Here is a 12,660-nt window from a genome sequence, read left to right as displayed (position 1 = left end):
CCTTCACATTCAGAGTAATGTAGTAGAATATACCCTTTATTATGCAGAAACCATTGCTGTCTGCTGTCATTCCCTATGTGGAACATAACTGGTTGAGGGCCCACTCAGTTACTCACCCCCCCTTAGACTAAACCCCAAGCTACACCCCTGGTTTACTGTTCGTTTGGCAGTATTTGACCATGCATAAATACCCCCTGGGGTCTGAGGACATCTCCATGTACCTGTGCTGCTTCCATAGAAGTGTCCCTGAGTCTAGGTTACTGTAATATAAAGTTATTTCTCTCTGCTTGCTGTCAGTAAATGCAAGCATATGTACCTATTTGTCTCAGCTCTGAATATTGTGTTATAGCTGTTCTTAGTCTGGATGGATCTAGAATACTTTCATTTACAGTCAGCAAGCAGAGGCAGGTAGAGTCTGACAGCATCCCAAGCAGAGTTGAAAAGGCTTTATTGGCACATCAGGTACATGTAGCAAGCAGATTTAAACCTACACTACACACCCAACCTTGGTAAACAGATGTCGGTTATGCAGGACATAGCTACGCCATGCGCGCGTCAGCTCTGCTACATCACCTAGCATTGAATACACATTGGGGGTGATGTGATGCAAAATCAGTGGGGGAAAAAAAACAGTCCTGTGTTTACTGTGCAATAGTAATGACAATCATGGAAATCTAGTTTCCTATCTTGGATATAGATCGGCTTTAAGAACAACTTGTAATGGCAGCAAATAGGATGAGAAGGATTAAACAGGGGGACTTGGTGAGTCAGACCAGCTAGCATTTCATTTTTTTTTTTTCACTCTTGGATGGATAACCCCTTTTAATTACAACTGTGTTAGTACCGGAATATTAAAACCTCAATAGAAGGTGAATGCTCACCATAGGATATGTCAATGTAGGAAATACTGAATGCGACTAAATCAATAGACCAAATATGTAAACATTGAAACAATATTCGTTTCACTTTTTTTTTTTTTTTTTTTTTTTTTTTTTTTCCTCCCCCAACAGTTGAGCCTGCTCTGTATGCGGTAGGTAGATGCTGTATATTACAGCTGACACCTGCCTCTAATAGAATCCTGGCAGTGTATCTCTCTACATGCCACAATTAATGCAACTGTAGATAGAGATGAGCAAATTTACAGTAACGACGCAAATTGCTTTAACTCTGCAATCTGCTCATCAGCCTGTTACCTTTTAACTTTATGCTGCTCCCTTCCACTCCTGTAAAAGAAAGGAGTATTTGCTCACCAAGTCTCTGCAGTCCTCAGTGTCACTGATCCACACCTGGCTGGTGTGCACATGAACATCCAAAAGAAACCAGTGATCCCCAGTTTACCCCCACCCATGCGACCCATAGTGTCCAGCACTGGCTCACTATTGGAAAGACTTTCGGCATGGTTGGATGGTTTATTACAACCACTAGTTAAACGAGTATCAGCATACTTACAAGACTCCAGGGATGTTCTCATGTCCTTAGGTGACGTCACATGGCAGCCAGAGTGGCACTGGTTGTCATGTGACGTCACATCATTATATACGTCCGTTGCATTAAACGCCCTAGAATTTCATCTCCACAAATATGGTCAATACACTAGAGATCTAAGTGAATTCATTGTAGAAGTTGCATCGTTTTTATTGGGTCATAATTTTTTCATGTTTGATAGAAAAAATTTTCTTCAGCGGAGTGGCGTTTCAATGGGGGCCAGACACTCCCCCTCACTAGCAAATTTAACGATGTGCTTTTGGGAGGAACAGTATATATTTTCTGTTTCCAATCCCTTTTCTTCCCAGTTACAATGGTATGGGTGATTTATCGATGTCATCATTATTTGGAACGGAGATGAATCTTCCGTACCATGGTTTCTTGATTATTTGAATTCTTATGAATATAATTTGAGGTTCACATATAATTTGCAAAAACATAGGATTGAGTTTTTGGATTTGTCATTACAAGGTATACCCAGTGAAAAAATAGAATTTTCCACCTTTCGCAAATCCATCTCTGGGAACACACTATTGAGAGCGGACAGTAACCATCCTACTCACACCATACGGGCTATTCCTGTCGGGGAACTGACCCGCATTAAAAGAAATTGTACTAATGGAAATACATATAACCAGGAAGCCCTGGCTTTAGAAGCCAGATTGAAGGAGAGGGGATATAGGAATTTCCATTGTGAAAGGGCTCGATACATAGTGGCTAGAAAAGATCGCCAGACTTTGATACAATCCAAACACACAACAAATAGCAAAAAATCCATGTCCAAACCAGTTTTGTCATTAACCTACACTCCTATGTTTAACCAAATTAGGTATATCATAAAAAAAACATATACACATTCTACAAGAGGATGACAAACTGGCTGAAATTCTGGCTCAGGGATGTGCAATTGTCCCCAAAAGGGCTAAAACCCTTGGGGACATGCTGTCCCCCAGCCTGGTCTTGTCAGAGAAAAGATCACCTACATGGTTACAGCGTCATGGCTTCTTCAAGTGCGGCACCTACCCGTGCCGAACCTGCAATTATGTTAAAGTTTGTAACACATTTCATAACAATGATCACACACGCCAATCTCATATCAAACAACATATTGATTGTAATTCTGTAAATGTAGTGTATGTCATAGAGTGCACTGAGTGCAGGGTGAAATATGTTGGTTGCACGGGGAGGAAATTGAAAACCCGTGCACTGGAGCATCTCAATAGCAATCCATTCAGGAATAAATCCGGAGCCTCTTAACATTTTATTCAGAAAGATCAAAAGAGTAGTAGGAATTTTATAATATATGGCATTGAAAGAGTTATCTCACAGGCGAGAGGTGGGGACATACAAAAACGCTTGAGAGATCGTGAAGCCTTCTGGCAATATACCTTGGGGACATGTGCCCCCATGGGCATGAATGTACGCAGGGAATTGCTATTTCATTATTGATGTGGACTAAAAAGTCTCAAACATGCATTATCCCTATTGGCTTCTATTCACATTCACATTGGACGCAGTTCTCCAACTGTGAACATAATTGAGAATTTGGTTATATATCTCTCTTAGCACAACACACTACATTTTTTCCTTTTCTATATATAACATTTAGTGCCTAGCAACAATAGAATTATATATGAATTATATTTTATATTTGTGCACTATATTAATAACATCATTATCTGTAGTTACATGTTCATTGTAGTCTCCACAATACCACACTTCTATGAAATCCACACACATATGCATCATCTTCTATTTAGATATTTATATAGATTTATAGATTTTGTATATGGGGAAACATCTTATCTTTACATTTATATATATATATTTATATTTGGAGGAATCATGTTACATTTGTTTGATTTTTGGTTATTCTATATCGTTTCTGCGATCATGCATTACAAGTGTATAGATCATGTGGCATCTTATTACATGTATATAACTGTATATTGCATACACTGATTATTTCATTATCCCATGATTCTTGTTATGCTTACTCTCTGCCGTTGCTTAGCTATTTCCTTTTATTTATTAATTTGATTTATCTTTGTTATATATACATACATGCAGCCTGGTGGTAACACCAGGCGGCATAGTATGCAGTCATTTAATCACCCTGTACACCTGTATGTTTCCCCTGTGGATCGGTATATAATGGTGGAAGGTGAGGGGTGGGGTTATCAGTGAACAAGAGTGCGCATGAGCTCGAACCGCGTCTGATCTGTGGGGTTCCTGCACTATGGTGTTTCACCTGTCATGAACTGCAACTTGAACAATAAAGGCAATTTTCCTCGCATACGTGCTGGATCACGGGTTTCCCTTCCACTCCTCCCTGGGTGCCTGGAAAAGCTAGATCCAGTCCTGGGAAACTTTTCCTAGCTTCCCAGGACTGTATCCAGCTTTTCATAGCAAACAAAGCAGCACTAAGAAGGCAGCAGGCTGATGGGCAGATTTCTGAGATAATGAAGCTTTATTACTGTAAATTCGCTAATCTCTAATTGTGGCTTGAACAGGTTGACCTGGCAGGTGTTGCACTAGTAAGGCTTCATTAACACATTCAGTCATTTTTCAAAACTGTATCTGCAATCAACAAATTTGTAGTGCAACCGTAATTTTTTTTTTTTAAGTAGCTGCAAAAAATAAATAACGGAAGGCAATCCATAGATATCTGCAATTTTGGACAAATTATCTGTCTCTGCTGTCATGGTAAATCTGCTTGTACAGTGTCCCTTGGGCAAGGACAAAACAAGGATGTAAAGTGTGTAGGCAAATGTATCAATTTGAAGTAGGATTGCTAGGGTTACAAAGCTTCATGTTTGGAATCTCTCTCAAGAAGTTCAACCGTATGACAATAGAATTCAAAAGCAGTTATAATTCCAGCATAGTTCAAGTCAAAGGTTAAGTCAGTTCAACTACGGTCGTAAAGGGAGGGGCAAGAAACTGAGCATTCAGTGGGAAGGAAAAAGGGTTACACGGTAATGTGTTCAAACTAAATCAGGGGACACAACTGTCAGCTGAACTATTTTAAACTAAGGTTACAGGAATGGGGATTCCCATCATAATGAGGGGAAGCCCCACTCTAAATGGGTGTTCCCCACCATGGTGGCAGAGAGGCATGAGTCAGTAGCTATTTAAACTTGCCCCACCACCCTTGCTTCTCTCTGCTGCTGGGAACAGCTCCTCCAGCGTGCTCTCTAGACCCTTCTCCGGGCCGCTGCTGCTTCTTCCTGCTCTGGAAACAGCTCCAGCCTGCCCCAGCTGCCATCACCCATTTCCGGTGCTGAAACATGGGCGATGGCGGCCTGAAGTTGGGTGCAAGCAGCTGGGGCAGTCTGGATGAGCTGTTCCCTGCAGCGGGAAGAAGGAACAGCGCCAGTAGCCTGGAGAAGGGTCCAGGGAGCTAAGGCAAGATAGAGGAGCTGTTCCCTGCAGCAGGTAGTAGCAAGGGCGGCCACCCACTCCTGCCTCTCTCTCTGCCTCCACTGCAAGGAACATCTGTTTGGAGTGGGGATTCATCAAAATGATGGGGATCCCCCTTGGTATTCCCCGCTCTTTTACAGTAAGTAGTGGTGGAAGAACTGCTTGGTTCTGGAATAGCCCTCCAGGACAGACTCTGTTCAAGAACAGAGGTATTACTGTATTGGTAGCATGAAATAAAGTAGTATCAAGCGAAGCAAAATCCTACCTTTTGTCTGCACCACATTGGTAAATTTGGCAAAATGAAGTCTGTCTACTCTAAGTTTGCACATAGTTTTCGTTTGTCCTTATATGCAGTAGAAGAGAAATTAAAGGGGTATTCTCCCCAAAAGCTAAAAAAAAAAAAAAAAAAATGCTCCCAAAGCTAGCTTACTCACAAAGTCCTCCTGAGTATTTTGAGCTGTCTCCCGTTTTTCTAGCTGCTTCCCGTTCCATAGTTACAAGTTTTTTTTAAAAAAAAGCCAATCTATATCCAATATGGCGCTGGCCAGAAAACTACACCTCCCATCATGCAATGCTTATGCCTGATTGGTCCATGATATAGCAGAGTTGAGCTCTACCTCACTAACTCAACTTTGCTATTTCACTACCCCAACTCTTCTATTTCACTACCCCAACTCTTCTACCTCACTAAAAGTTGAGTTAGAACTTTTGTGCTGTGGAGGCACACAGTGCGGGTGACCTGGGGTAGCTGCTGTCACAGAGGAAGACAGTGAGCAGCAGCAGCTGTCAGTGTCCTCCCTCACTTCAGTGGACTGGGTCAGAAGCACTAACCCAGCCCGTTGAGACTGAGGACACGTGATCCTGATACGGAGGGTGGGGTCCAGGAGCAGTGTCAGAGTGGATTGAGTTTTCATGATTCTATGCGTTCAGTGGGTTTGAATGCGCCAAGTAGAGTTGAGCGAACCTCGAGCATGCTCGAGTCAATCCGAACCCGAACTTTCGGCATTTGATTAGCGGTGGCTGCTGAAGTTGGATAAAGCCCTAAGGCTATATGGAAAACATTGATATAGTCATTGGCTGTATCCATGTTTTCCAGACAACCTTAGAGCTTTATCCAAGTTCAGCAGCCCCAGCTAATCAAATACAGAACGTTCGCTCATCTCTAGCGCCAAGATAACAGCAAAACTGTGCAGAATCCATAATAAATAGATATTGGAAAGATGTAAAGCTATGGGTGGGCAATATATCAATGCAAAAATAATTTTTTTTGGAGGGGGGGAATACCTCCAATTCTAAACTCCCCTTTCCTTGAGAATAAAGAATTCTATCTATATTTCTATCCAAGAAAAATAGGGGGTTTGCCATGTTGGAAATTAGGGTTGTTCTTGAGCGTGAGTAATGAGGATTGAGGGTTGGTCTCCAGTAAGGGCAAATAAAGATAAGAATAAAGGCTCTATTATGCTAAACCATTTTTGGCCTTAGGGTGCGTGCACACTACAGAATCTGGGCAGATTCCACCGCTCCCGCCTGTGCTATAAACTCCATTCTATGCACAGGTGGAATCCGTCCGACCATAGAATGGAGTCTATGGTGCGGCAGGTTATCGGTCCGGATTCCATAGTGAGCACGCACCCTAACTTGGGCGATAATCGTTGAGTGTAATAGCGCATGTTAAAAGGCAACGATGTGCAATATTGGGGGACTTCTTAAAGACAAAGTAACAGGTCTGTGAGAGCTAGAATTCTTGCTGGTTGGTCATTGATCAAATACTTATTTCATGCAATAAAATTATAAATTATTTATAAATTATACAGCATTATTTTCTGGCCTTTTTTTTTAGTAGATTCTGTCTCTCACAGTTGAAGTGCACATACAATAAAAATTACACACCTCTCCATTCTTTGTGAGTGGGAAATCTTGCAAAATCGGCAGTATATCAAATACTTATTTTCCCCACTGCAAACACTTCCATAAAGGCCATCTTAAGGACTGGACTTTCTCTATTAACATTTCAAATCAATTTCAGCTTATGGGTTTGCTGAACTCTGGTTAAACTCTGTTCTTTTCAGTTTGTGAGTTGCACTGTTTCTCTTTCCTGTTGTATCTAGGTCAGAAGCAACAGTACAGCCAGCTGTGTACAGGGGTTACACAGACACTACAGCAGCAAAATGGTGGGAAGTTTTCAATTTATACTTTATAGAAAGTTCCTTGCTTTATAAATAAACAATAACATTACCATAATAGTTTAGCCAACAAATGTTATTTAAACAGCATTTATTAAATAACTTAATATGGACCACACCTGTTCACAGTCCTGATTATGCATAGACTTTATTTTACACACAATGTAAATGTGAAGTCTTCTGCTTACACCATGCAGATTTCAATCTGTCCATGTACTGAGACTATTCTTCCAGAAAGAATAAGCAGTATATGCAAACAGTGGTGTTTATTTCATATATTTAGTCTGAGTTTCTTTCATATATTTAGTCTGAGTTTCTATGAGAAGATTTTCGTTTTTTCTTCTTTTTCTTTTTTTTGTCTTTTTTCTTTTTTTTCTTTTTACGTTTTTCTCGGGAGCCATTTGAACTACTGCTGCTGTCACTGCTTTCTTCAGAGGTTGAATCTTCTAGCAGTTTTTTTCAGCTGCTGTATCCTGTAAAGAGGGGTACATTTAGAACAGAGCACACATGTATGCCTTTATTGAAGTTGTTTACTTTAGGAGTAGAAGCAATTATAGACATTCACAGCAGCTGCATCATGGGCAAAATAAATATGGATCCAGTGTCTGGACGGTTGAACAAAATAAACTTATCTGTCCTTCCTCATAAAAATAACACAGCAAGCAGAGGAATATATCTGAACCCTTTACATAAACATCAGTGAATTTCCAGTGCTGTACACGCTTCCTAATGGCCTTGAGTGTGTTGTTGTTCAAGTGTAGGGCTCCCGTGCTTGCGTTCTTCGCTTTTATGAAGGACAAAAAGTTTGTTTCATTCAACTGTCCAGACACTGGATCCATACTTTGTTTCTACTGGAGGTTGGTAAAGTGCAGGACCTGTGTGTCTTGTAAAGCAGGAAGAGTGGTGAGCTGGCTAGTTTTAGGTTTGTTAAAAATAAGGTCTGTCCTGCTCAAACATGATTTACTACTGCTACTGGGTTTCTGATGTGCCCGTTCCTTGTGTTGCTAAAAACCTGCCCCTTCCTCCTCTATCCTGTCAGTGCTACTCGCTAAGAAGGCTTGCTTCCAAGACATGGATCCACAGAAAGTGAGCAACGGGGGTCAGAAGGCTTCACCTGTCTTCTGCTCCCTGGACAACCCCTTTAAATTAAGCAAAACTTTAAATTATAAATTTGCGGAATTATTACCTCATTTCTTTTTCTTCATGTTCTTTCTCCTTTAGTAAGCCATACATTGGGTCTTCATGAGCCTAGAAAAAGGTACACAAACATTAACCCCTTAAGGTCAAAGCCAATTTTCGTGTGTCATTTTTTGCACCATGATTTGTACTTTCTATTAGTACCTTGATTGCGTATATGCAACTTTTTGATCACTTTTTATTACAATTTTTCTGGATTTGAGGCAACCAAAAATGCGAAATTTTGTACTTTGGAATTTTTTGATGTGTGATCGAGAATGTGATAATTTAATAGTTTAGGCTATTACGCACGCGAGGATACCAAATATGTTTGTTTATTTATATTTCTAAAATGGGAAAAGGGGGGTTATTTGGACTTTTATTAGGGGAGGGGATTTATTATTCATAAAAAAACATTTTTACTTTTCTTTTTACATTGATTAACAGTCCCCCTGGGGGACTTGTATATACATAGCAAAGAGATCAATGCTGTGTATATACACAGCAATGATCAATGAGATCAGTGATACATTGCTTTGGTCTGCAGCAGACCAGATCAATGTATTGCCAAACCGGAATCAGCATCATTCTTCTGGCCAGAAGAACCGATCTCTCCCCCTGTTGCAGATATTTCCGGCAATATTGCATGGCTATTGGGAAAGAAATGGGCTGAGCACGGAGAGGTAAGCATAGGCTCTTTATTATTTTCCCTATATCTGCAGCACAATATCAAACATTTTTACACGCCGGATAACCCCTTTAATCAGCCCTTGCCCCAGCACCACAGGCTTACTGCTCCTGGACCCCCGACAGCCTTCTGGATCTCCTGCTCAAGCAACGTCACAACCCTGCTGACTGACTGAGCATGCAATCCATCAGCCAGGTCGGGTATTTTATCCTGGGTGGCGACAACATCTGAACCCAGGAGAATAGGAGTTCCAGCAGCGGTTAGTCTGTGCGGGGGGACGGGTCAGTAGAGCTTTACTTTGTCTCCTCATTCCTTTAGCCAGAGTTCGTCTATAAGTTTAATTAAGTTAAAGGGGTAGTGCGGTGCTAAACATTTATTCACAAAATAACACATTACAAAGTTATACAACTTTGTAATGTGTGTTATGTAAGTGAATGGCCCCCTTCCCCGTGTCCCCACCCACGCTAGACCCGGAAGTGTGGTGCATTATACTTACCGCATTCGTGTCGACCCCCGGACGCTATCTTGTGACAATGACGTAATATTTGAGAGGCCAGCCGGACTGCTCCAGCCGCCCCCCCTCTGGCGCGTCATCAGCTGCTCAGTCGCGATTGGCTGAGCATAACTTGGTCAACACGAATGCGGTAAGTATATTGCACCACACTTACGGGTCTAGCGTGGGTGGGCCATTCACATACATAACACACATTACAAAGTTGTATAACTTTGTAATGTGTGTTATTTTGTGGATTAAAGTTTAGCGCTGCACTACCCCTTTAATTTCCACTAGCCACACCTAAGAATTATTACAGTTGATTCCAAACATCACTTAAAGTGACCCTGTGCTCACAATCTGACCCCCCCCCCCCGCGCATATATTCTCCGCGCATATAATTTTTTTTTTGTTTTGCAGCATATTTTATGCAAAAATTAAGTCCTGCCATTGCAAAGTACAAATAGTGACACAAATAATAAGTGCTTATGTGGGTTTTTAGGTGAAAAAAATGCAAGTGCTATGGCCTTTTAAACCCAAGAGGAAAAAATGAAAACGCAAAAGAGAAAATTGGCTCTGTCCTTAAGAGTAGGGATGAGCAAACTTTTGAAAAGTTCGGTTCGGTACGATCCGGGGAACTTTCGTGAAGTTTGGATTCGGCCAAACTGAACCTTGCAATAAAGGCTGAATAATTGCAGCTACAATAGTGGGAGTATGATAGGGCAGTGCTTCTCAAACTTTTTCTACTGGAGCCTCACCCAACAGACCAAGGCAATGCCTGGGCCTCACCAGACTGATCAAGAGGGTGCCTGGGCCTCACCATCTGTGGTGAAAGTGCATTTAAAGGCTGAAAATAATGCTAGGGCTACCTTTCACCCGTCTCCCAAGCTCTATATGCTAATAAAGCAAGTACAAAATAAATTAATTTAGCTAAAATAGAGATTTTTGCAAACAGCAAAAGGACTGTGCAGATCATAGTTACTTTTGGAAAAACTGTCTCCCCAGCTGGGCCTCACCAACAACTAGGGGGGCGCCTCACTGGTGAGGCCCGCCTCACAGTTTGAGAAGCACTGTGATAGGGTATAGTTTCGTTTAGTTGCAGTTGCTATTACAATGAAAAAAGTGGAAAAAATCAAAGTGCAATAATAGTGACAAAAATTAGCCAAGGTGTAAGTGATTACACGGGACATAGGGTACAAAGTTCCTTGGACCCAGTAGGGTGGAAAACAGATATTTGACAGTGGAACCAGCAGCAGTAATAGTACTGTATTGGACCCAGTGTGGAGGAGGGGGGAAGAGGAGGCAGTAGCACTTTATTGCAAACAGCCCAGTATGGTTGAAAAGAGACTAATGGAGGAGGCGGCACCACCTGATTGCACCAAGCCCAGTATGATTGAGAACAGACTATTTGAGGAGGAGGAGGAGGCAGTACCTGATTGCACCCAGGCCAGTATGAACAGACTATTCATGGAGGAGGATGTTCAGGTTTGGAGTGGTGGGCTGGGATTCCTCGCTGATGATGTTGTTCAGCGCACTTTTAAGAACACGGACGAATGGAATGATGTCGTTGATGCCTGCTCACAGTCGAGTCGCGTCCTCAAAAGGAATCAACAATTGGCAGGACATGTTCGAAGAAACCCGTGCAGTATGAGGTTTATCACATGTGCCATACAAAGTGTATGGCTCAGCCCTCTCTGCTGCACTGCGGAGAAGGTTCCTCCCTTTGTGGGCTACAATACTTCCCACTGTTAGTTGACCTTGGGTCAGCCATTTATATATCTCCTCCCTGATGGTCCGGAGGAGCTCCTGCCCACTGTGGCTTCAGTCACCCAGGCTCACAAAATGAAGGACAGCCTGAGAGCGCCTGGCCTGACATCGTTGGTAAGACACCTGGGCAGGTTGGACTGCAGTCAAAGCGGTGGATGGTTGCAAGCTGGTGGAGGCAGAACTTTTGCAGAACTGGCCCCCTAAAGCACCGGGGGAAGTGACAGTGGCAAGAATGGGCTAACATTCTGGTGGTCTTCTGGGGGAATGCTGACCCAATGGGCAGTAACAGACATGTACTGCCCTTGCCCATAATTAAAGGACCAGACACCAGCACTGGGGTGCACGGTCTTGGACACCAAGATACCCAATGAGTTGCCAACATTTTTCTACACAACTGTTTTTTTGGACTTATTTTGTTTCTCGGACAGTTTTTTTTTTTTTTACTTTTTGTTGTGGTGGCTAAACAGGGTTCTCCTATTTTTTGAACCTGATTGCAAAGATATGAACTGATTTTCCCTTAACCCCTTAGTGACCGCCGTTCTGCCTTTCCACGGCGGCCACTAATGGGCTTTGTTTAGATGCTTACGCCTTTTAACGGCGGACGCATCGGAATAAACTGGCGCCCGGCGGCGGCAGCAGAGGATCAGCTGTCAGTGTGACAGCAGACCCCCCCCTCTGAAATTGCCTGAATGGCAGTGTAACCCGTTAAATGCCGCTGTCAAACCATGACAGCGACATCTAACGGGTCCCGGTCGGCGCTGTGGGTCACTTACGTCATCGCGGTGTCCCGCGTCGCGGTCCGGCCCTCCGATGTCTCCATGGTGATCCTGGGGTCCTAATGAAGGCCTCCGGGGTCACCGTGGAGATGCCTCATGCTGACAGGGGTGGCCGTGCTGAATGCCTGTCAGCATAAGGCATGATACAATACATTGCAGTACATTAGGTACTGCAGTGTATTGTATCAGTGATCTAAGTATTTTACACTAGTGTACAGTAATGTACACTAGTGTAAAAGTGAAAAAAAAAAAAAAAAAGTGCACCAAACACAACACAGCCCCCCCAACAAATAAAAATGCATTACATTCCCCATACACAATAAAACATTGCATAGAAGTGATCAAGAACACAAATCCTTAACATATTTGGTATCGCCACGTCCGTAACGACCCAATCTATAAAACTATAGCAATAATTATACCGCACGACACACAGTGTAAAAAAACAAAACAAAAAATATAAAATTACTAACCGGTAATTTCTTTTCTTTGAGCCTATGACGGCACCCCTGGAGAGGACCACCTCCTCCCATTGGACAGGAAACAGGACCACTGGACCTTTAAAAGAAACGCTCCGCCCCAAACACACCAGTCTGTCAGCAAGAACCTAGGAGCGAAGGCTTAAAAACACACGTGTAGAAAAACACACAGCAAAAAAGTGTAACATGTGTC

At 42.4% G+C, this 12,660-nt stretch overlaps 1 protein-coding gene across 1 annotated transcript in view; it reads right to left on the bottom strand.

Moving 5' to 3' along the window:
• Positions 1 to 7,355: 7,355 nt before the first annotated feature.
• The window catches only part of LOC138776539 (retinitis pigmentosa 9 protein homolog), a 31,841-nt gene continuing 26,536 nt past the window's right edge, over positions 7,356 to 12,660 (bottom strand). The window contains 3 exon segments of the mRNA XM_069956135.1: positions 7,356 to 7,547; positions 7,549 to 7,561; positions 8,275 to 8,336. Of these exon segments, the coding sequence (XP_069812236.1) occupies positions 7,392 to 7,547; positions 7,549 to 7,561; positions 8,275 to 8,336 (231 nt within the window). The 3' untranslated portion in view covers positions 7,356 to 7,391.

The sequence above is a fragment of the Dendropsophus ebraccatus genome, unplaced genomic scaffold (genome assembly GCF_027789765.1).
Source record: "Dendropsophus ebraccatus isolate aDenEbr1 unplaced genomic scaffold, aDenEbr1.pat pat_scaffold_424_ctg1, whole genome shotgun sequence".
Lineage (NCBI taxonomy): Eukaryota > Metazoa > Chordata > Amphibia > Anura > Hylidae > Dendropsophus > Dendropsophus ebraccatus.
Note: the sequence above shows the minus strand (reverse complement) of the source record. Positions and strands in the feature narration are given on the sequence as shown.